This window comes from Physella acuta, unplaced genomic scaffold (assembly GCF_028476545.2).
Source record: "Physella acuta isolate Inbredline_101_S28 unplaced genomic scaffold, ASM2847654v3 ptg000267l, whole genome shotgun sequence".
In the NCBI taxonomy this organism is placed as follows: Eukaryota; Metazoa; Mollusca; class Gastropoda; family Physidae; genus Physella; species Physella acuta.
Window position 1 is genome coordinate 115488 of NW_026731786.1, and position 26345 is coordinate 141832.

At 41.1% G+C, this 26345-nt stretch overlaps 1 protein-coding gene across 1 annotated transcript; it reads left to right on the top strand.

Moving 5' to 3' along the window:
- Positions 1–1213: 1213 nt before the first annotated feature.
- On the top strand, positions 1214–25854 carry LOC131939205 (tyrosine 3-monooxygenase-like). The gene is made up of 11 exons (XM_059297398.1): positions 1214–1544; positions 3107–3343; positions 19028–19211; positions 19809–19897; positions 20457–20524; positions 21151–21201; positions 21521–21666; positions 22785–22920; positions 23637–23763; positions 24385–24614; positions 25435–25854. Exons 1-11 carry the CDS (start codon positions 1473–1475, stop codon positions 25601–25603), a joined length of 1509 nt encoding a protein of 502 aa, XP_059153381.1. The 5' UTR covers positions 1214–1472; the 3' UTR covers positions 25604–25854.
- The last annotated feature ends 491 nt before the right edge of the window (positions 25855–26345 follow it).

Below are 26345 nucleotides of genomic sequence, written 5' to 3' on the forward strand. Positions count from 1 at the left end.
CTTTCAGATTTTTTCCCCGCGATTGCTGACGGACGCTGGTAAAAAGTCTTTCGTATAATATCCTATAAAACTATGTTTTCATTTCGGAGGGGGGGGGGGGAGAATCGGGAAACACTACCACTCGAGACCTCGAGACCCACGGGCTAGCAGGCACCACCCCACCCCACCCCCTCCAAGAGATGTTCGAAGGTAATTCTTTGCGGTGCGGTTAGCACCATGTCCAGCTATGCCCAGCTATGTCCAGCTATGTCCAGCCGCCTTCACGTGCGTCATGTGAGCCATCAGAACATTCTGGACGCAAGGGCGTGCTACAGACTCAAGCCAGGGATCCGAACCCGTGTCATCTGGGTTAGCAGTTTACTAACCACGCCGTCCCACTCCAGGTATGGTGGGATGAAACACAGATCCGAACCCGTGTCATCTGGGTTAGCAGTTTGCTAACCACGCCGTCCCACTCCAGGTATGGCGTGATGAGACACAGGACTGTAATATGGTGTATCTCATAACACATAAGCCATACACATCTATGAGCTTTGTTATGGGGAAACTGCTGGGAACGGAAATTTTTAAATATTTATTTGGGAACACAAAGGTTATTGCTTTTTAATTAATTCATTTAGTTAGTTGAATGTTTTTGTTAAGGCTCTGTTTTGGGGTAGTAATAAGTTTGATTCAAATTAATTTTGGAAGATTTATGTAAAGTGTAATGTTTATGTAGGGTTAGGCTGGTTCATTAGGTGCTCTAGCAATCACTTTCACTCATCGAATGATTGGACGCTTTGCTCAAATGTGGTGTCACCCCAATATTTAATTCTTATCAGTAAAAAATACATTGTTTACATGTCGCGATTAGTTCCAACCCCCTCTTTTTGTGAAGGCGTATATTTGTAAATATTTTTATATTAATCCACCTGGATGAGGCATCGTCTTCTTAGACCGTTTATACTTAAAAGAGCACTTAAATCTTATTAATCATTACATAAAAAAAAAAAGAAAAAGCGTTTTTCTTTATATTTTGCAATTTTTTCGCCTTGGCGTCGCCCCTTAAAATGGTGTCAACCGGTGCGATTCGCACCCCTCGCACCCCTCTAGTGACGCCACCACCCACCCCCTTCCCACGCTTGTGCAATGACGTCGTACTGATGTGTATGTGGGTATGTATGGGCAGCTCACGAGGCGCACAAATCAGCAGAGGCTATCGCTTGTGTCGGCGATTCCATATAGACCCCCGAGTAGACGGGAGCGATTCCATACAGACGACTATTAATTACTTCATGAAAAACATTTTTAACACCAAGTGTAAGGTTGCTGTTGTTATGGATTTTATGTACGTTGTGTGCACGTGAGGTTTCGGTGCAAGAAGTATCAGCGGCGTTTTCTGAGTGAGCACATTCAAAAATCTATCAATATTAAGTGTTCGTTGAGGTTTGAACTGTGATTAAAATCTAACGAGTCAAACCGCAGACGACAAAATGAATGCGAGAACTGACGTCAACGAGACCGCGAAAAGGCGGTTCGCCTTCCAGAAAGCTTTCAGTCAAGAGGTAGGTTTAAAATTTGTTCAAAAATTTGTTTTATTCAAGAAGTAAGTTCAAACTTTCTTTTAAAGTTATTGCATTTTTATCGAACTTAATACCGAAATAATAAAATAAAAGGTGTTACGTTTCTAACTTGTTTTGTTCCTCGTGAATTTTAACATTTTAAGTTTATGTTTACATTGTACTGTTGGATTCAAATTTTCTATGAAACATTTGAAATATTCGCCGACATGTTTCCACTGATAGTTCGAGCAGTATAATTCAGATGTCATGGATCATAAAACCTGGGACACCACAACACAGTTGGATCACAAATTCTTTCTAGTATCTTCCCTTAATATATTACCGATTCAATAAGTTTAAGCTTTATTGTCTAAAACCACATCTGTGTATTATTACAAGTGAGGATTAAACCTGTCAATAATTAAAAGTTTATTGTTTAATTTAGATTTAAAAAATACCCACACTCCACCAAAAAAAATAAAAAAAAAGTAATATGATTCCATAAACAATTTTAAAAAATCAAAATATTTAGTTAATATTAAATATCGATTGAAAATACGTCAAACATGAAAATAAATAAGAATGCATTAAAAAAGGGATATTTTTCTGACTTTGGTGTGTGTATAACCATTATAAGTAACAGTTAATAAAAAATAAATAAATTACATGTCTATACCTTTGTAAATTAAATCAGAGACGTATTAAATTAGAATGGGGCCCCTTGCCAAAAAAATTCAGGGACGCTGCTACTGTTACGACACTTGAACAGTTGTAGCAGCTAGTCAGTTATGGGCAGTGACGTCACAAGGTCGGGTGTCGATCGGCGCGGTAACTCAGAGTGTCATCCCCCCCCCCCCCCCCCCCCCTCCTCGAAAAAGTTTACATTTTCGATATGTTTTTTCCTCCCTTCAATATCTATTCAATTATTTTACACGATAAACCATTATTTTGAAGGTAAATATTCAGATTTTACAGAATAAACCATTGATTTGTAGGTAAATATTCAATTGTTTTTACAGGATAAATCATTATTTTGTAGGCAAATGTTCACATATTGCTTTTTCTATTACATAAAAACATTCAACAATAAATATTACTTACGCTTTCCAGATAGCCTATTTACATACATCTATACAGTCAATGTGGAATCAAGCAGATATTTGGTCAATTCTGTCACACGCAAATATTTGGTCCAATTTGATTACAATAACACTTTTTATGCTTGTATTAATCTACCACATTGTGAGGCTGGTGTTTTTTACAAACTGTCCCGTTTCTGTTTGACTCTAGCAGATGGCGCTAGCTGCAGTTTATTACAAAATGTCCTGTTTATGTTTGACTCTAGCATATAGCGCTAGATATTGTTTGTTACAAAATGACCTGTTTATGTTTGACTCTAGCAGATGTTGCTAGATAGTGTTTGTTACAAACTGTCCTGTTTATGTTTGACTCTAGCATATAGCGCTAGATATTGTTTGTTACAAAATGACCTGTTTATGTTTGACTCTAGCAGATGTTGCTAGATAGTGTTTGTTACAAACTGACCTGTTTATGTTTGACTCTAGCACGGCGGGTGGCGAAAGAAAAGTCTGATCGCTGACGCCAAGTTTGAGACCGCGGCCAACAAGGAGTTCAAGAAACAGGAGCGGCGCCTGAGCAAAACAGACTCCATCGGGGACGAGGAAGGTTTCGCCCCTGGACTTCTACCTGACGCGTTCCCAGACGACTTCGCGGCCTTCAACTTGCTGGTGACGTTACGGGAGGGGACGGTCAGCCTAGCCAAGGTCATCCGGTGTTTTGAGGTAGATTTTTTTTTTAAAGTCCAATGTTAATGTGTGACAGGCGAGAGAAGAACTTTTCAATCCCTTTTGCCACAGTCATTTCCTGTGGGGCATTGAGGGGTGGGGGTGGGGATTAAGGGACGGGCTGGCCAGGCAGCAGTCGGGGGCCCTAAAACGTCAAGTCATTTGAGCTGATTTTCTGCTGTATATTAATTTTGATTATATATTATATCATACAGATTGACATAAATTGTACTCACACCTACACTACCTAACGTTATTAACTAATATCCACAAAGACCACACCACAAGTTATACAAGATTTCCATGTATACATATATTTAAATATATAAGGATGGCGAAGTCGTAAGCTGGTATTATATTTGCATAAAGTACTTAGATTACTCCAAGGTAAGGTAGAAACCTAAACTAGGTTAAGAAAAATACTTTTACCCACACATCATTTATACTGTGAAATTTTGTTGAGCCTTATTGCGAGGAGCCCAAATGTCGGATCTCTACCATCCGATGTAAAGAGCCTCTGTGTTGTTTCAGTGTTACACCATGTGCCTGTGAAAACGATTAAATATTAACTTTGAACATCGTTGTCAGCAGCAGTGGAGGCTATGACAAACACATTGTGTGTAGATCATCAACTTTGTGTGAAAAGGTGTGTTCGTCTGTGGTTCTGTAGAGTTCTAGAACAATAATGTGTGTGTGTGTGTGTGTGGGGGGGGGGGTGATGGAATCAGAGTGGGAAGGGGGAGGGTGGGGTAATCCAGAATCTCCGTTAAAATGCAGGTTGACATGACACCATTAGTCAGCTATGTTGGAACCGTTTCATCCCATGGCGTAGGAATTCCAATAATTACAGCCGAAAATAGAACTCATCCGACCAGTAAAATAGTGCGGTTAATTGTTTTATTCATTAGAAACAATCGTTAATCAACGTGGTCAATAAGGCCAAGTATTTAATTAGAGTTTAGGTATGCTTGGGTGATGGAGGTTCGGTGTCTGTTGAAATGAGGTAATCTCTTGCGTCATTAGCATAAGCACAGCAGGGGTTAACAGGGTCTGTTTGCGCTGCTATAGAGGTGGGTAGTAAGGGGTTAATAGCAGCACAGAGGTGCCCGGGGGAGGGGTGTCTCATGGGGTGTGTATATAAGGGGGGATTGGAGTTGGCGGGATGCATTGCATGATTGTGGTGAGGTTATGGTATTCGTGTGCTTATGTTAAAGTTATTGAAGTTTAATGATTGTGATCATTGCGTTATTGTGGTTGTGGATTTTTGTCAAAGTGATTGGGGTCGTATGGTTGTGATTGGATTGTTATGCTTGTGAAGTAAGCGGTCCTGGAAATTTTCCAGAGGAAGGGCGTGGGATCGGAAAGTTGCAAGGTGAAATTGAATTAAAAATGAAATCAACGAAACAATCGCTTGAGTTGAAGCATTGCCCCTGCAATCAGCGAGAGTTAAATATATAGGGACTTGTTCGACAGACAACTGGCTGGATTATTGAAACAAAAATATATTTACAAAGGCGTCAAACTTTTGTTGGATTGGGCCAACACACTCATAGATTTGATGAATGAATGGATGACTGAATGAATGATTTACTCGTGGTATCAGTAATCGAACTTCTACCCTGTCGCAGAGGATCGATACTTCTCCCGTCAAGCGCGCCAGTATTGATACAGGCTGTAAGCGTTAAAATATTGAAATATTTTATAAAATCAAGGTAAACACATGACGATCGATGAGAAATCGATTACATGGATCGCTCTGTTCAAAAACATCAATCGACGTTTAAGTACAATATTTAGTTTGGAAGAGAGACATGATTGATCAGTGTTTTAATCACAAGTCATAGTGACTGATATAATCACAAGTCACAGTGACTGATATAATCACAAGTCATAGTGACTGATATAATCTCAAGTCATAGTGACTGATATAATCACAAGTCACAGTGACTGATATAATCACAAGTCATAGTGACTGATATAATAACAAGTCATAGTGACTGATATAATAACAAGTCATAGTGACTGATATAATCACAAGTCACAGTGACTGATATAATCACAAGTCATAGTGACTGATATAATAACAAGTCATAGTGACTGATATAATCACAAGTCACAGTGACTGATATAATCGCAAGTCACAGCGACTGATATAATCACAAGTCACAGTGACTGATATAATCACAAGTCACATTGACTGATATAATCACAAGTCACATTGACTGATATTTATGAACAGTCATACATGCAATGTCAGTCAATTCAGCACTGGTAAATCAGTGCTCCACTGGTCAGTTAATTCGGTGACTTAAATTACTTGACTTAGTCCTCGTTGCTAAACGTAGAGCGTAGGTCCTCACCATTACGTTCTATTGCGTGTATTTTTCCCTCTCCAAAGACAACAATGCGATCTTTAGTTCTCCGAGAATACTCAGCCTCCAGGTCTGTCTAGGGCGTCCTCTCTTTCTCCTTCCATGTGGGTTCCACTCAAACGCCTGACGTGGACAATTTCTCCAAACATTTCGCAAGCCGAAAATTGCAATCATAGAAAAATGTGAATGTTGCAAACAGAAAAACACGCAAAGACTAATGTTTGCACGAAGAAAAATTCGAACATAAAATACATATCATACACAGATAGCTCAACATAGAGAACTTTGGCAAATATGTGTTTGAAAGACAAATATAAACTTAATAGTAATGTGCGCATTTTTCTGTGTGCAGTTTGTTTTTCGCTTTGCGCATTTTCTGTGTGCACAGTTTTCTCTTTGCGCATTTTTCTTTGTGCCCTCATCTCTTTTTTTTTTTTTTGCATTTTTTGTGTTCCCGAATTTCTGAGCTCATACTTTCTGTTGCGCAATATTTATGGTGCGCATTTTTCCGTTGCGCATTTTTCTGGGACCCACCCCTCCAATTGTCGAGTGGTTTCAACCAAACCACACACTGTAACACTGTAGATCAGCTATGATGATTGTCCATACCAATTTGTTTGGTTACCTACAATCTATCTGGGCACTTATAGAATCAGTGTTAGCTTCACATGTGTCTCATTTAATCTAATGGTGTTAAATTGGTTTGGTTGAGTGGAGTGTCTTTTAAAAATATAACGTCATGCTTACTATAAAAATAAACACGTACTTTTTGCTAGTTACCAATAAGAGAGTATTTGTAAGAATCAATTTTATACGAACAATGCTTATGACGTCATCAGTTTATGAGCACAGTGTCTTGGGGTATACACCTATACACTGAGAAGTTTCCACAAGGACTGAGACCACTGTAGGTCATGTGTTGTTTAACGTCATCGTTTGAACCTTCGCTACCAAATGTAAACTCACGGCTTTTAGCAGCCACGTGTCAGTCACATGGCTGTCACTTGACAGTCACGTGACACTAACGCTGACGTCTGCCTAGTGTTGTCGGGTCACCCACTAACACGGCGAGTACCGTCTGCTGTGTTACAGTTATATGAACAGCTTAGACCGAACACCCACTTCCATCTCAATGTGTTGAAATATGTGTTAGTTTTCATGTAGGACATTTTTATATTGAAAAACAAAACGTCAAAAACAAAAATGGACAACTTTTAAAACCCAGTAAACATGGAATTGTGACCTAGGCTAAACAAAATTTAAGGTCGACCTTAAACTGACATGGCACACGACCTTGACCTTTAACCTTTTCTCCATAATCTTCTTTCAATTGGTTAGCTGAAACCAATTCTATTTTTATTTAAAAAAAAACAAACAACGAATACAATTTTTTCCGAATCAAACCAATTTTTATTGACCTCGGTTGATTTGTTACTCCTGTCTCAGGAAGCTGGCCAATTGATCCTCTTCCTAGTTTTTATTTTACAAACAGAAATTAAAAAAAAAGTTTCCGCCATTAGTTTTGTGTTTGGTTTTGTGAAGCGACGAATGAATCGCTCACTCATAGCGCTACACAGTCGTGACGTCACGGAAACAAATCGCCGTCCGATCGTTTCTGCGAGCGTTAATTAAATTAATTAAATTAATTAAATTAATGATGAATTATGTTGACCCCGGGCGTTAAATACCCGCCATTATCTCAGTCCTATTTATAGCATGCGCTATAATCACCTTTTCAAGTCTGCCGTCTGCTAATGTGAGATTTTTCTGGTAATTGTTGAACTTCTGCAGCGTTAAAATAGAACAAATTAACGCGGTAATTAACTGAACAATGTGATATATTTTTAACAATTTTTTGTGTGAAGAGTTCTCTAAGAAGGTCAGACCATGGTTTATCCCCCTTCCCCCGTCTATTGGACAGTGGGGAATACATCACAGCAGGTGGGACAACTCTGTGTCGCAGACATGAGCAATTATACGTAGATCGTTGCTAAGGAACAGAAAATATTTACATAGATCTGGGCAATAGAACAATAATACACACACATCTTTACTGTGCTATAGACCAGTTACAGATCATTACTAAAACAAAAATCTAGAGATGGTTCTTAGAAGAATTTTGTGACGTTGTTAAGGCACAATTTTAGAAAATTGGCCAAACAAATATTATAAACAGCTGAAAATAATAGCATGGAACGTGAATTACATGCAAGTCAAGTTTAAAGTCACAACACGTTTATAAGAATCTTAATAACAACAAGCTTTCGAATTCGCTCTAAATAGTAATGTATACGTATATTTTACTGGGCAATAATTTTCAAGGGTGATTCGCTAAACATTGATTGCTCAGGTAACGCTGTTAATGTAAAGAGAATGTACGTGAATTTAAAAAATTCAGTCTATTTTAAAGCCAGTTTAAAAAAAGAAACATATTTCTGTTCGCCTTTAAAATACTTTTTCTATCCAGATGTTGTAAAGAGTGAGACAATAATTACATTTTGAAAACACTTTTTTGCCACAGTGCATTTGTTCTTTCCAAAAATCGTTGTCGAGTCGACCCCCTTGTGACTAAAACAAAATTCCAGACCATCCAATTCTAGTCTAAGGGTTTCGTTTTTCAACTTTACGATGCGAGTTTTTTTCTACAAATTTTATCATGCCGTTTTTTTCCTGCTAATTTTATCATGCCGGTTTATAGGGGAAGTCGATAAAAGAACCAGCCGGCAATTAAAGCCGGTCTTTAATTGAACATGAAATGGAAAACAAGACAAAGCACTAACGAGGGCAGCTCAAAGTTAACTAAAGTAAACAGGCAACAAGCCGACACTCCATAGTTACAATCATTAGCCGGCACTCCATAGTTACAATCATTAGCCGACAAGCATTGCCGACTATTATTTAATGACCAGTATTAGGCAACAATCGTGTTTCGACAATTATTGAATAAGGGTTCATGATTAAAAAACATGAGCCAACAATCTTTTGCCGATAATTATTATATAACAATCATCGAACAGAATTTTTATCCAAGAATTATATTTAGCAAACAAGCATTGACTATAAAACATTATTCACCAATCATTATTCACCAATCATTATTCACCAATCATTATTCACTAATCATTATTTACCAATCATTAGTTAACATTCCTTAGTCAACAATCATTAGTCAACAATCATTAGTCAACAATCATTAGTCAACAATCGCTTCCCAATTACAATACGTCAACCATATCTAGTGACCTTGTCACTTCCATGACCTTATCTGCTGTCATGTCAGTCAGTGACCTTTAGCTCTGGATGTGACATGTCACACGAGTGTCATGTAGTCTAGTCTGTGACAGAAATAAAACAATGTTCCCCATCGTCTGTGTTCCCATTCGAAAATGTCGGACATTTTAAGTCTAATAGTATCGAATGTTGCATGAATTAGAAGATTTAGTCCTTAAAAGTATGATTGTAATCAAGATATAGTTGAAGAAATTAAGGAGCGGAGGGCCGCGTTTCTTTTAATCGGAATCCATCAGGATACCACGTCTAGGTCTAGCTGTTGTAAATCTATCAGGATACCTCGTCTAGGTCTAGTTGTTGTAAATCTATCAGGTTACCTCGTCTCTAGCTGTTGTAAATCCATCAGGTTACCTCGTCTAGGTCTAGTTGTTGTAAATCTAGGTTACCTCGTCTAGGTCTAGTTGTTGTAAATCTAGGATACCTCGTCTAGGTCTAGCTGTTGTGAGCATGAATTAATGAAGGAAGGATTTCTTCGTCTGCTACTTCTGTCATCGGTCTAGCAGACGACACGTTAGCTTCTGTCATCTGTCTAGCATTAGTCCAGCAGACGATATCAGTTTCACTTCAAGAACCGTAAGCCACAAGCAAGGGGACATAAGCCAGGACTAAAGACAGACGGAGAAACAAACACAGAGAGGATTTACGTGACTATTTTTTAGCTTCTAGGAATTGGCGGGTAAGGGCCGGAAGTGGACTCCGTACGTCTGCGAGTGAGGAGTTGTGTAGCTCTTCAGCCTAATGAATTTACAATCGTCGTCTGAGGAGGAGTGAGAGAGCTATGCCGGCCCTCTTTTAACTGGGAAATAATTTTCGTTTGATTTTTGCTGTCGGATTTATTTTTGGCGCGTCGAGTGGCCTGTGGCGTAGAATAAAAATAAAAACAAACGCTCCTGCTGTAATTACTATTCATTCATGCAGATATTTAAATTTTTAAAAGGGCTTCAATCCCACTTCAGTTATCAATAAACGTCTGCCTGCATTTAGTGAAATAAATTTTCAGGGAGGGGGAGGTGTCTTTGGCTCGTGTATTGAACTGATGGTCAAATAAACTGGACACTGTGTAGCGATTTAGTCTTGACAGGGAGCTGAGGTACCGGCACGAATACTTTGTTGTTCTACGGCGAAGGTGGACATATTTTGGACATGGGCAAATTGCGTGAGACGTTATTGGTATAGGACGATTACTTTATCAGAACGTGCTTTGTTAGGTCCCTAGCTCAAGGTCCCTAACACAAGGTCCCATCACTAAGATTACTAATTGTCTTAGGTCCCTAAGTCAAGGTCCCATCACTAAGATAACTAATTGTCTTAGGTCCCATCACTAAGATAACTAATTGCGTGAGGTCCCATCAATGAGATAACTTGCTGTCTTAGGTCCCTAACACAAGGTCCCATCAGTGGGATAACTAATTGCGTTAGGTCCCATCACTGAGATAACTAATTGCGTTAGGTCCCATCACTTAGATAACTTTCTGTCTTAGGTTCCGAACTCAAGGTCCCATCAGTGAGATAACTTGCTGTCTTAGGTCCCTAACACAAGGTCCCATCACTGACATAACTAATTGCGTTAGGTCCCATCACTAAGATAACTAATTGCGTTAGGTCCCTAACTCAAGGTCCCATCAGTGGGATAACTTATTGTATTAGGTCCCTAACTCAAGGTCCCATCACTGAGATAACTAATTGTCTTAGGTCCCTAACTCAAGGTCCCATCAGTGGGATAACTTATTGTATTAGGTCCCTAACTCAAGGTCCCATCAGTGGGATAACTAATGGTCTTAGGTCCTTAGGTCCCTAACACAAGGTCCCATCAGTGAGATAACTAATGCCGTAATCTTAGACTTCTTTACGTTCAGATTTTCTTTTCCTCGAGTGACGAAATACTGCAGCGAATACCGGAACAGGAAGTTGGTAAACCAGTGACGTGTCACGCTGAGGTCACGTTAAAAATTGCTCGTGTACAGTCACGTTAGGGTGTTAGAAATGTGTCACGCTACAGTCACGTGATCGTCACGTTTAGCTGTAGGGTTTATGTACCGAGTGAGTGATGTCAACATGTAGTTTAAGCCAGTAATTTCTTTTGGTGGACGTCTTTAGGCTTGTGCTGTCTGGGAGGTTTAACGTGGGTGAGGGGGGGGGGGGTGAGGCAGGGGTACAGACATCTACTTGGTGGAGACCATCAGACTGTTGCTGTCAGGGAGTTTTAACGTGGGGTGAGGGGGGTGGGGGGGTGAGGCTGGGGTACAGACATCTACTTGGTGGAGACCATCAGACTGTTGCTGTCAGGGAGTTTTAACGTGGGGTGAGGGGGGTGGGGGGGTGAGGCTGGGGTACAGACATCTACTTGGTGGAGACCATCAGACTGTTGCTGGGCTACCTACACAACTTCATTGAACCGTGACTTCATCTTTCTGTCTCTCATACAGTAGCTGCTTCATAACCCCCACCCCCCTTCTCTTTGACAATATCAGTAGACAACTGACTTTTATGCTTGCTAACAGCCTCTTCAATAATCCTATGTGATATTTTAAATATAAAGATCAATCAATTACTTGCTTTCCTTAATTATAATAGATCGTTAATTATATAAGTAAAAAGCTTAGTTATTGATAATTATACTTTTTTTAAACAAATTGATTAAAAGATTTGCCCTAATTCTATTTCTTGTCAAAAACACCATCAAGCTTTCGATTTCAGATGATTTTCTAAAATTTTCCGAAGGCTGGGAATAAATTTTTGCACTTTCTAAATAGCGTAAGAAAGTTTATATTTTCTACCCATGAAATATCTTGAACTTACAGGTCTAAAAATAACTCCCAAAATTGGAAATCTACAAGAACAGGATATTGCACGTTATCGTCCGGTGAACTGATCTTAGACGGCATCGATTGGTGCAGGGAGGGGGGGGGGGGGGTTGAAAATTAGACTTTTGCACCTCTAAAACTTACTCTACTTGAAGTAAAATTGAACATATCAAAAGTTAGGTGCTGTATTGAAATAAAATAAAGTTGTAAATAAAAATACACGAGGACGTGTAACTTAAAATCGCCTCCAGAACATGACCCATCTCCTCCACAGAATGGCAAGGTTTTCATCACTCACATCTTGTCCACAGAATGGCAAGGTTTTCATCATCTTGTCCACAGAATGGCAAGGTTTTCATCACTCACATCTTGTCCACAGAATGGCAAGGTTTTCATCACTCACATCTTGTCCACAGAATGGCAAGGTTTTCATCACTCACATCTTGTCCACAGAATGGCAAGGTTTTCATCACTCACATCTTGTCCACAGAATGGCAAGGTTTTCATCATCTTGTCCACAGAATGGCAAGGTTTTCATCACTCACATCTTGTCCACAGAATGGCAAGGTTTTCATCACTCACATCTTGTCCACAGAATGGCAAGGTTTTCATCACTCACATCTTGTCCACAGAATGGGAAGGTTTTCATCACTCACATCTTGTCCACAGAATGGCAAGGTTTTCATCACTCACATCTTGTCCACAGAATGGGAAGGTTTTCATCACTCACATCTCCTCCACAGAATGGCAAAGTTTTCATCACTCACATCTTGTCCACAGAATGGGAAGGTTTTCATCACTCACATCTTGTCCACAGAATGGGAAGGTTTTCATCACTCACATCTTGTCCACAGAATGGCAAGGTTTTCATCACTCACATCTTGTCCACAGAATGGCAAGGTTTTCATCACTCACATCTTGTCCACAGAATGGCAAGGTTTTCATCACTCACATCTTGTCCACAGAATGGCAAGGTTTTCATCACCCACATCTTGTCCACAGAATGGGAAGGTTTTCATCACTCACATCTTGTCCACAGAATGGCAAGGTTTTCATCACTGTGATGACGCAAGATTACGTCAGACATGTTTAGCAGATATAGGTTAGCAGAAACAGACTATAGGCCTAGTTGGTTGGGTAGAGAGGCCAATGGGCGCACAGGGCTGACCGGTCACGTGGGACGGTCAGCTGACCACTGAGGCGTGGGGCAGTAGAGCGATAGGCCAGGAGTTGATAGGTAGATAGCGAGGAGTAGAGAAGGTGTTAGGAAGCGGTCAGAGACGGTCGTAATATGTAGAGCTAGAGAACAGTTAGAATGTAGTTAGTGTTAGGATTGGTCATGGGAGTGCGTAGTAGTAGGTAGCATGTGGTATGAACAGTCAGTAGTAGAAGTAAATAGTACAGTGTAGATCAGTTAGGTAGAAACTTGAACATATATATCATTTTAATAAAGAACGTTATAGTTGAACTTGAACGGTGTGTTATTGGATTCATTCGTTCCGCCTTCTTAAAAATCCCCACCCTCACAACTGGTGGAGCGCGGGTCGAGTACAGGAAAGACTGTGTATATCGGGTTACTCATGACGGAGTACATTTGGTGTACAGCTTTCTTCAACTCAACACAACAGCGGGTTTCTTCAACCGGAACGAGTTTGGATTAACAACACAAGGAAACAGTCAACATGTCCAAAAAGATAAGTACCTTCCGAAAATTTTTTTAAACGCTTGGGTTTAAACTCGTGCTGGATATTTGGTACCAGCGGTTTTTCTGCCTCTTTCTTATCTATTTCTTCAACCACACTACCCTTAAAAATGCCTCCATTGTACGAAGTGGTCCCTAAAACTGAGCCCAAGTCAAGCCTAGAAGAGTCAGGTAGAATTGATAACTCGTGACTAGATATAAATGTTCAGAATACAGTCAAAGTGAAAAGCAATTCAAGAACTATTGAGGATCCAGATATTCTGGATGAATTGATTATTAGGCTTGGACAATACACGACAACAGAAAATCGAGACTGGTTATTAACTGTTAAAGAATTTGACGTAAAAACTCTAGATGATCCAGATGCTATGGAAGATTTGATCAATAGAATTGTAGATTACAAGGTAACCGGAGATCCAGATTCCTTGTTGACTGAAGAAGAATATGATGCAAAGAAAGATGCCGAGTTAGCAGAGAAACAAAGAGAAGCAGAAACATATATTGCCGGAATTAAAGAAGAAACAGAAAGAATTCGTAAAGAAATAGAAAAAATGAGAGAACTTCGCCAAGCCAAACAAGAAATGGTGCAAAGTTTAGATAAAAATAAAAACAACCAGATAGCCCAAACAACATTTTACTATTCCTACGACTCAGATTCAGATGACACGTTCAGTGAAGCAAGCGAAATACCTACTACAAAAAGTGAAACACCACATACACTCCAAAAACATAATAGCGCAAATCACAACATTCAGATTAACTACAGTCAACAAAAACACAATTACAGTGTCAGATGCTACTATTGTAATAGAACAGGCCACAAACAAATAAATTGCAGAATACGATATTATGATATACGCCAACAAGATGCACAACGCAACAGAACACAATATAGACAAATTAATAGAATAGCATTCATGTCATCGTTTACAGAAGCCAGTAGAAGAACAGACATATTTACATCAAAAGTCAATAACAGATACGCCACATCTATTATGGATACACTATGCTCCACAGTGGCAGTACGTAACACATTCGTGCAACACCATCAATACACAGGCAGAACACAACGTGTTCACAGTTCAAGAGGCAGCACATATGATTGGCCAACAGCTATAGTCACCATAGCCACACCCTCAGCGTGTAAAACAGTTGAAGCAGTGGTTTTCAAAAACGGGCCATACGATATGATACTAGGCAACATTACAGGAGTGAAGCAATTTAATGTAGAATTTATGAACTACAAGCGACAAGTAAACAAGCAGCCCAGTATTCGAGACAACGAAAAAGTAGACGAATTGCAATTCAAAACGGACAAGTTGATAGAAAAAGTTAACGAGGTTATTGAGGATCATTCTATAAAGATTACCGAGATTGGTGCAGATGTTCTTAACTTAAGACTGCAGAACGACACAGTCAGTAATAGATTGCTGAGATTGGAGAAATCGGTAAACAATAAATCAGAGGAATATGTAACAAGGAATTTGATAGCAGACAGAGAGCACGGTTACTCCTGGTCAGCCTTAAACCAGATGACCCCATCAACACACCTACACAAACACAAGTATAGTAATCATAGACCATGTGAAGGCTCGCAACACTTTTGTCCACACCGAGCCCCGCCCTATCGGTCCTAGTGTGGTATATTAATGCCTGGATATAATTTGACCCGGACCGCCCCCATGAATGATTTTGAACGCCTGACAAAAGTGAAGTCAAGTCGAGTGTTTTTTTGTTAATCTAAGTAGTCGAGGAAATCGACGTGAAGTCGTACAGTCAGAAGTCAGTGTAGTCAAAATCTGAAGTCAATAGTGTTATTGAAGTCAGTGAAGTATTAGTCAGAACTGAAGTCAAAGAAGTTATTTGAAGTCAGTCAATAAGTTGTTGAAGTCGTAGTTGAGGTCATAGTGACGTAGTTGAAGTCATGTTGCAGTCAAATAAAAGTCGTTGAAGTTGTAAAGTCGTTGAGGTCATAGTGAAGAAGTGAAATCGTCGAAGTTATAGTGAAGTCTTGGAAATCAAAGTGATGTCGTTGAAATCTTTGAAGTCAAAGTTAAAGTCTTTGAAGTTGAAGTAAGGTTACTCTAAGTCAGTCGTTGAAGTAATATTGAAGTCGTTGAAGTCATAGTGAAGTCTTTGAAGTCATATTGAAGTTGTTGAAGTCAAAGAGAAGTCGAAGCCAGTCAGAGGTCTATGAAGTCAGTCGATTTAGTTGTCAAAGTGAAGTTAGTCGTCAAGTTGAAGTAATTGAAGTCGTCAAAGTGGAATCAGTCGTTAAATTGAAGTCAGTCACGTTACTGAAGTCAAAGTGAAATAAGTGAAATTACTGAAGTCAGTCAAAGTGAAATAAGTCACGTTACTGAAGTCATAAGTGAAGTCAGTCATTAAGTCAACCAGCCAGTTTAAGTCAAGTCAGAAGTCAGATAGTGAGAGCTGCTCCACTATATGATTACGCATTCAAATGTTGATTTGAAACGGCACTATAGTATTGATATACACTTACATGTCTATTCTTTTTGTGAAGCTATTTCTATGCTCTAGTAGTGTTTACGTCTATTGTGTTTATTATAGGCTTTACAGATTGTTGTTAGATTAGAGTGTACTGATTTTTTTATTTGGTTATGTTGTAATGTTATATTTGTAACGTTATTTTTATATCTTGTTATGCCGCCAGACAAATGTTCAGCACGTATAAATTTGGGATTGAGGTTTTTTTTAATGGAAGGTACCTCTGTCTGAATACTTGTCTGCGCGGGCACTAAATTGGTCACATAAAACCATTGCTCATCGTCTCGTAATACAATTTTCAGACCCACTACGATTATCCAGAATGAGACGAGATGAGGGACACACTTCAAAGAGTGCCGCCACCAAAAGCCCTGATTACGTTGAATTACCTGGACAGCGAACAGCCTGCTGGACAGTGAATTGCCCTTGTCAAGACAGCGGACGCATCGCCACCGCTTCGCCCCCGCACTGGGATTGAATAACAGACCGCCAGCTACGTACACCTGCGTCAGCACATACAAAGGGTAGACGACCCATCGTCCAAGTTCCCAGCGTCGGAATGTTACGTCATTGTTCGCCACGCATCAGACAGCTCCAGTTCATCGTATAACCACTCCACGTGGACGTCTCAACCAGCGTTGAGATTGTTGCGTCATCACATTGACCAACGAAGTTACGCCTACACCCGCCTCACGGGAATTTACATCAAAACTCGCCACAACCCACCCACCTCAGAGGAACGCCAACAATTACATAACACTTACACAAACACTTACACTGCTCGCTGAGCCGTTCAACCAGTTACACATTCTACTAACTAAGATTAGCTCAAGGCCAGTACACGACAACCTAGCCAGAACTGAGTTGCACATGATTGGATTCACACATACCATAACATAGACATACATTATCAAGCAGAGACACCACAGACGTCTAGATACTTACACAAGAACTAGAACAATGACATTTTTTAAATTCAGGAACACAGACACAAGATTTTATGTTTTTGTAAACTGTGCTGTCCCATTTTGTATTTGATTTACATGATTGATGTTAGGGATAGAATAGAGTAGTAAGATAGATAGTTGTTGATGTATTAGATTAGTAGTAGACGCTGAAAAATATAATTTGTCAGCTACAGAAAGGGAGGGAGATATGTGATGACGCAAGATTACGTCAGACATGTTTAGCAGATATAGGTTAGCAGAAACAGACTATAGGCCTAGTTGGTTGGGTAGAGAGGCCAATGGGCGCACAGGGCTGACCGGTCACGTGGGACGGTCAGCTGACCACTGAGGCGTGGGGCAGTAGAGCGATAGGCCAGGAGTTGATAGGTAGATAGCGAGGAGTAGAGAAGGTGTTAGGAAGCGGTCAGAGACGGTCGTAATATGTAGAGCTAGAGAACAGTTAGAATGTAGTTAGTGTTAGGATTGGTCATGGGAGTGCGTAGTAGTAGGTAGCATGTGGTATGAACAGTCAGTAGTAGAAGTAAATAGTACAGTGTAGATCAGTTAGGTAGAAACTTGAACATATATATCATTTTAATAAAGAACGTTATAGTTGAACTTGAACGGTGTGTTATTGGATTCATTCGTTCCGCCTTCATAAAAATCCCCACCCTCACAATCACTCACATCTTGTCCACAGAATGGCAAGGTTTTCATCACTCACATCTTGTCCACAGAATGGCAAGGTTTTCATCACTCACATCTTGTCCACAGAATGGCAAGGTTTTCATCACTCACATCTTGTCCACAGAATGGCAAGGTTTTCATTACTCACATCTTCTCCACAGAATGGCAAGGTTTTCATCACTCACATCTTGTCCACAGAATGGGAAGGTTTTCATCACTCACATCTTGTCCACAGAATGGCAAAGTTTTCATCACTCACATCTTGTCCACAGAATGGCAAGGTTTTCATCATCTTGTCCACAGAATGGCAAGGTTTTCATCACTCACATCTTGTCCACAGAATGGCAAGGTTTTCATCACTCACATCTTGTCCACAGAATGGCAAGGTTTTCATCACTCACATCTTGTCCACAGAATGGCAAGGTTTTCATCACTCACATCTTGTCCACAGAATGGCAAGGTTTTCATCACTCACATCTTGTCCACAGAATGGCAATGTTTTCATCACTCACATCTTGTCCACAGAATGGGAAGGTTTTCATCACTCACATCGAGTCCACAGAATGGCAAGGTTTTCATCATCTTGTCCACAGAATGGCAAGGTTTTCATCACTCACATCTTGTTCACAGAATGGCAAGGTTTTCATCACTCACATCTTGTCCACAGAATGGCAAGGTTTTCATCACTCACATCTTGTCCACAGAATGGCAAGGTTTTCATCACTCACATCTTGTTCACAGAATGGCAAGGTTTTCATCACTCACATCGAGTCCACAGAATGGCAAGGTTTTCATCACTCACATCTTGTTCACAGAATGGCAAGGTTTTCATCACTCACATCTTGTCCACAGAATGGCAAAGTTTTCATCACTCACATCTTGTCCACAGAATGGCAAGGTTTTCATCACTCACATCGAGTCCACAGAATGGCAAGGTTTTCATCACTCACATCTTGTCCACAGAATGGCAAGGTTTTCATCACTCACATCTTGTCCACAGAATGGCAAAGTTTTCATCACTCACATCTTGTCCACAGAATGGCAAGGTTTTCATCACTCACATCTTGTCCACAGAATGGCAAGGTTTTCATCACTCACATCTCCTCCACAGAATGGGAAGGTTTTCATCACTCACATCTTGTCCACAGAATGGCAAGGTTTTCATCACTCACATCTTGTCCACAGAATGGCAAGGTTTTCATCACTCACATCTTGTCCACAGAATGGCAAGGTTTTCATCACTCACATCTTGTCCACAGAATGGCAAGGTTTTCATCACTCACATCTTGTTCACAGAATGGCAAGGTTTTCATCACTCACATCTTGTCCACAGAATGGGAAGGTTTTCATCACTCACATCTTGTCCACAGAATGGCAAGGTTTTCATCACTCACATCGAGTCCCGTAAGTCGCCCTCTGACCTCAAGCAGTACCAGCTCTTCCTGCAGCTGGTCTGTGCACACGACACGTTCGACAACGTCTGCTCGTCTGCCAAACAGAGCCCGCTCATCCTTGACCTCAAGTTGTTGGAGGAGAAGGAACCCGAGAAAAAAGGTCCAAATTATTCTGGTCCATTTTTGTGTTTTAAATCATCCATATTTCAGCTTCATCGTCTATTTTTTTAATTGCTGAAATTCATGTTTGCATTGATGCAGATATTTGTCTCTAGATTCTATGTAGATAATGTTTATATGGCTACAATTAATATCTGCCATATCGCAGCTAATAATCGTATGGCTGAAGTTATCTTGTATTGTTGTAGCAAATTTCTGTATCGTCTCAACGATGGTTATGCTGCTGCAAATACATGCTAGTGTTTGTGTTGCTTTAACTTATATAGGGGAGCTGCTGTCCGTGTCTGTATTGCTACAGCTAACGTCTGTATTGCTGCAGCTAACGTCTGTATTGCTGCAGCTAATGTCTGTATTGCTGCAGCTAACGTCTGTATCGCTGCAGCTAACGTCTGTATTGCTGCAGCTAACGTCTGTATTGCTGCAGCTAACGTCTGTATTGCTGCAGCTAACGTCTGTATTGCTGCAGCTAACGTCTGTATTGCTGCAGCTAACGTCTGTATTGCTGCAGCTAACGTCTGTATTGCTGCAGCTAATGTCTGTATTGCTGCAGCTAACGTCTGATCTACTTCACCCCCAGACGCCTGGTTCCCCAAGCACATCTCTGAACTGGACCAGTGCACGCACCTGATCACAAAGTTTGAGCCTGACCTGGACTACACACACCCTGTGAGTGATGACCACACACCATCCCACAAACAACACCCCACACCACCCCACACACCACCCCACACACCACCCCACACCACCCCACACACCACCCCACACACCACCCCACACACCACCCCACACCCCGTGAGTGATGACCACACCACACCATACCACACACCACCCAACACAACCGGAGTGATGACCACACACCACACTACACACCACCCCACACACCACCACAGACAACCGGGAGTTCTGATCACACACCGTCCCACCAGAGTTTCTTCCAGGCATCTCTTCGGGGGGAGGGGGGGGCTCTGCTACACATCAACTAGAACACCAACCCACACACCCCGCGATGGCTGACCACAAACCATCCCACACACCAACCTGAAAGTATCGAACATCTCAACCACAACATAACCCCACAAACCAAATACCAACTACAACACCATTCCACCTTTAAACCCTTGCTCACAGGGATACTATTAATTAAGTCATGTATCTAGAAACTAAAAAATTCTAGTACATGTTTGTATACATATCAATGACATCTATGAATTCACTTGTTGGACAGGGTTTTGCTGACAAGAACTACCGACTACGTAGAAAAGAGATCGCCGACATAGCTTTTGGTTACAGATAGTAAGTAATGCTTACATTTTTAGCGTGCGTTAAACTGTTGCAAAACGCTTAAAACTTAATAGCTTTCAGAGGTAATCAATCTCTTTCTATTTCAATTTCGTATGGAGTAACCGGCCCTGAAATCTATTACTCGCAGCTATATTGCACGTGGCATGACCTGTTTTCGATAATCGAGTCAGGACGCGAAGATGCAATTTTAAGACTTTATTTAACAATGGGGTTATGTCAATAAATCTTGAAGAAATAAAGGCACTCGTTAATCTCAAGGCGGAGTTGCCGCTTCGTACGCCGAGGGCGCGTATTGATTTTGCTTCGAGGAATTTAGCAATAGAAATATTGTACCACTTTACCTGAGTAAAAATAGTTGCAAATATTGGTTTAATGATCTGAATGTTCAAAAATATAATATGGAAATGATAATTGTTAAAATTAAGTTTTTTCTTTCAAATACTTTAATAAAAATTGATAGTGTATATTTGAAAAATATTGTGAAATTCGTAATAATATTTAATTTTTTAAAAATTGTGTACATTTGTAATAGATCTAGATCTAGATTTTAAAATGATTGAATAAAAAGTGCCAAATAAGATTTGTGAAAACTAACCCGAGGTTATTTTTGTGTTCAGCGGGCAGGAGATCCCGAGAGTAGAGTACACGACAGAAGAAAACGCCACGTGGTAGGTTCAGGGTTTCATTCGGACATTTGGGGGAGGGGGGGGGGGCAGGGGACACTTGAAGATGATGAGGGGGTGGGGGGGGGGCTCGAAATTTCCGGCGGGGCAGACAGAAATTAATATTTAAAATATATTCTTCTAAATTTCTTTTTTAAAAATTCGTTTTTGGGGTGTGGTGCGGAGGTGTAGGTGTTCCAGATGAGGGTGGGGGTGAAAGAAACCCTGGGGTTGGTGTGCGGGTGTTTGTGTGGGTGAATCTTTGTGCACACGTCTGAGCGAGTACAACAGACCTTCCCCACCTGACGTGTCACGTGACCCGCAGGGCGCACGTGTACCGGAACCTGAAGAACCTGTTCCCCACCCACGCCTGCCAGGAACACATCAACGTCTTCAGGCTGCTGGAGGCGGAGGGCGGGTTCTGTGAGGAGAAGATACCACAGCTGGAGGACGTCTCAAACTTTCTTAAACGTGAGTACTCTTTGTTAACATTCTGGGGGTACTGTTTGTTAACATTCTGTGGGTACTCTTTGTTAACAATCTGTGAGTACTCTTTGTTAACATTCTAGGGGTACTCTTTGTTAACATTCTGTGAGTACTGTTTGTTAACATTCTGTTGTTGCTGTTTGTTAACATTCTGTGGGTACTCTTTGTTAACATTATGTGGGTACTCTTTGTTAACATGTGAGTACTCTTTGTTAACATTCTGTGGGTACTCTTTGTTAACATTATGTGGGTACTCTTTGTTAACATTATGTGGGTACTGTTTGTTAACATTTTGTGGGTACTCTTTGTTAACAATCTGTGGGTACTTTTTGTTAACATTCTGTGAGCGCTGTTTTTGTTAACATTCTGTGGGGACTGTTTGTTAACATTCTGTGGGGGACTGTTTGTTAACATTCTGTGGGGACTGTTTGTTAACATTCTGTGGGGACTGTTTGTTAACATTCTGTGGGTACTCTTTGTTAACATTCTGTGGGTACTCTTTGTTAACATTCTGTGGGTACTCTTTGTTAACATTCTGTGGGTACTCTTTGTTAACATTCTGTGGGTACTCTATGTTAACATTTTGTGATTACTCTTTGTTAACCTTTTGTGATTACTGTTTGTTAACATTCTGGGGGTACTGTTTGTTAACATTCTGTTATTACTGTTTGTTAACATTCTGGGGGTACGGTTTGTTAACATTCTGGGGGTACAGTTTGTTAACATTCTGGGGGTACTGTTTGTTAACATTCTGTAAGTACTGTTTTTTAACATTCTGTGGGTACTGTTTTTGTTAACATTCTGTAGGTAATGTTTGTTAACATTCTGTGGGTACTCTTTGTTAACATTCTGTGGCTACAGTTCTTTTTAACATTATGTGTGTACGTTTTTTTTTTAACATTCTGTGAGTACTGTTTGTTAACTTTTTGTGTCAGATTTAGTGTTAAGTCCGTGTGTGAGGTAAGCATTAGTGCTTGGCTAGGCTGTTGATATTACCTTTACTAACTTTATACCTTCACATTACCATAGACTTACACACGTGACTCATTAGGATTAGACCTGTTGTCATGACAACTCTAAGCCTCTCCTCACAATTTAAACAGGTAAAACCGGTTTTCAGCTGCGACCGGTTGCCGGCTTGTTGTCGGCACGTGACTTCCTGGCGTCCTTGGCCTTCAGAACTTTCCAGTGTACCCAGTACGTGAGGCACGGAGCCAAGCCTGACCACTCTCCAGAGCCGTGAGTACACATTGGCCATCATTGGTCATCTGGGCCATCCATGACCATCATTGGTAATCTGGGCAAACTTTGGTCATCTGGGCCAACTTTGGCCACCTGGGCCAACTTTGGTCATCTGGGCCAACTTTGGTCACCTGGGCCAACTTTGGCCACCTGGGCCAACTTTGGCCACCTGGGCCATCTTTGGTTCGGTGAATATGGCCTCGGTTAGTTTACAACGGGCCACTGTTATTTAACACTAGGCCATGAGATGGCCCAGATATATTGGTCCAACTCATCCCGCGATATTTGTTCTGTTTAATATTAGACATCCTATTATGTCTGTAAACTTACAGCACCAACTTAATGACATCCTATTATGTCTGTAAACTTACAGCACCAACTTAAAATAACCCAATGGACCTTAGCGGTCGGTACAGATTTGAGATGAATGTTGACAACAGCCAGTAATCAAACTGTACCAGGCTCAACTATTAGGGAAATATTTGAAGTTCTCTACACATGAAAACTTAAATATTTTCTTGCTAGTTGTCGGGCCCATTTCATGACGTATCAACACAATATTTCTGTACTGTTTCACTTCCACTTGAGCATTATTTATTTTGAATAACGTTTTATAATGGCCAGTTTGTTGAGCATGAGAGTGCCAATATTTCTGTTGAGTGCTGTTTTAAAACCGCCACTTGTGTGTGTCTCAAACTCACGTCCGTCCCCAGGGACTGCATACACGAGCTGCTAGGTCACGTGCCGATGCTGGCTGACCCCAAGTTCGCCCAGTTCGCCCAGGAGCTCGGCCTCGCGTCACTTGGCGTGTCTGACGAGGACATTGAGAAGTTCGCCACGGTGAGTGAACTATGTGTGAACGGATAGTGTGCTCAGCATTATGCTCAGCCCTGCCGCCTTTTTTTTGCCCAACGTACGTCAGGTACCTATTAGGGCTGGGTGGACTCTAGGAAGTCCTATAGTCACAAGTCCGAACCAAGATCCGAATTCGAGATCTTCGGGCTAGCAGCTAAATGCTCTACCATTCAACCACGCCGTCCCTTCATGTGTCTAGTGAGTGTCTACTGTGTCCCCAGTGTGTAAAGTACACTCTGTAATACACGTGTGTAGTGTGTGCATTGTGTCACCAAGACATGTGTAGTGTGTAGTGTGTCCCCTAGCTCCATATGAAGTGTGTACTGTGTCCCCTACCCCACATGAAGTGTGTAGTGTGTCCCCTAGCCCCATATGAAGTGTGTACTGTGTCCCCTAGCCCCATATGAAGTGTGTACTGTGTCCCCTAGCCCCATATGAAGTGTGTACTGTGTCCCCTAGCCCCACATAAAGTGTGTACTGTGTTCCCTAGCCCCACATAAAGTGTGTACTGTGTTCCCTAGCCCCACATGAAGTATGTCCCCTAGCCCCACATGAAGTGTGTAGTGTGTCCCCTAGCCCCATATGAAGTGTGTACTGTGTCCCCAGCTGTTCTGGTTTACCGTGGAGTTCGGCCTGTGCAAACAAAACGGAGAGCTCCGGGCCTACGGGGCTGGGATGCTCTCGTCCTACGGGGAGCTACAGAACAGCCTGAGTGGGGCGCCGGACGTCCGGCAGTTTGACCCGGCCGTCACAGCCGTGCAGGAGTACACGGACGACGACTTCCAGCCCATCTTGTTCGTTGTGGACTCCTTCGATGACATGATGATGAAGATGAGGTGACTGTAGTCTTCTTGGTTTAGTGTATTTAGGTGGCTGTTGCCTTCTTGTGTAGTGTATTTAGGTGGCTGTTGCCTTCTTGTGTAGTGTAGTTATGTGTCTGTTGCCTTCTTGTGTAGTGTATTTAGGTGGCTGTTGCCTTCTTGTGTAGTGTATTTAGGTGGATGTTGCCTTCTTGTGTAGTGTAGTTATGTTTCTGTTGCCTTCTTGTGTAGTGTATTTAGGTGGCTGTTGCCTTCTTGTGTAGTGTATTTAGGTGGATGTTGCCTTCTTGTGTAGTGTAGTTATGTTTCTGTTGCCTTCTTGTGTAGTGTATTTAGGTGGCTGTTGCCTTCTTGTGTAGTGTATTTAGGTGGCTGTTGCCTTCTTGTGTAGTGTAGTTATGTTTCTGTTGCCTTCTTGTGTAGTGTATTTAGGTGGCTGTTGCCTTCTTGTGTAGTGTATTTAGGTGGATGTTGCCTTCTTGTGTAGTGTATTTAGGTGGCTGTTAACATCTTGTGTAGTTTAGTTAGGTGGCTGTTTTATTTCTGGCTAGTTATGTGTCTGTTGACTTCTTGTGTAGTGTTGACTTCTTGTGTAGTTAAAAATAAGTCAAAGTTCATAAGGTGGCATAAAATTAGACACTCGAGTTAGAAAATTAGTACTGCCACCGTGGGCACCTTACTCAAATCTAACCCCGTTCTGAAATAACTGTTGCCGAATCAATTTTTCACCTGCCATCTATAAATATATAAACCTAGATCATTTCACAGTAGCATACATTTTTTTGTCTGAGCCACATAAAATGTCCTTGACCCGTGTGACCTTTGACCTCCCCAGGCAGTACGCCGCCACCATTGAGCGCAGGTTTGACCTGCGATATGACCCCTACACCCAGTCGGTCAGGATCCTGGACCACACCACGGCGCTGGCGGCGGTCGCTGAAGGTCTGCAGCAGGATGTGGACATGCTGGTCCACGTCATGGACCGATTCAACCGACCAGTCTAACTGACCGGTCCATCATCGACCCTCCCAACCGACCAGTGTGAGAGAATGGTCGAAACCTGTGAACTGCTGAAATTGGTCTTGTGATGAAGCGTGAATAGTCTTTATGTGTGAATAGTCTCTATGTGTGAATAGTCTTTATCTGTGAATAGTCTCTATGTGTGACTAGTATAGTGTGTGCTAGTGTGTTCTGTGTTAAAATGATCGGGAAAGCTTGCCTGTTATTTATTTACTAGGCATGCTGCCCAGCTTTGCTTAGGCTTTCGAAAACATTGAGAATTTGAATGCTTAATTAATTCGCCCGAGGGTCGGTCTACGACCTCAGGAGTTATGAAGAGGTTCCTCCGTGGACATTTTTTTTCGATTTATAGCTCATATAAGGCGCCGGTCAGTCGAGGTCAGTTTTGACCCCATCATCGTAGACTTTTCGGCCAACCGGCCACCGTGTTCTGTCGCCCCAAGGCAAGATCCTGCCAAATTTGAAACGCCTGCGGCGCCGGGAAGTGCCCTGTCGGGCACCCGACAACTTTGCTTTATATATTATAGAGATTAGCAAATTGCATAGATAAACAAAGATTTCAATAAAGTAATTAAGGCCTGAAATACTTTAGTATAGAAATGTATTATTTGAATAGATGAATCTAGAATATCTAGATCTAGAATCCAAATAAATAAAATAAATTTTATGAGTTTAGGCCGGAAAAATTGTATTGTATAGGCTACATTTCATAGTGTACGTAGATCT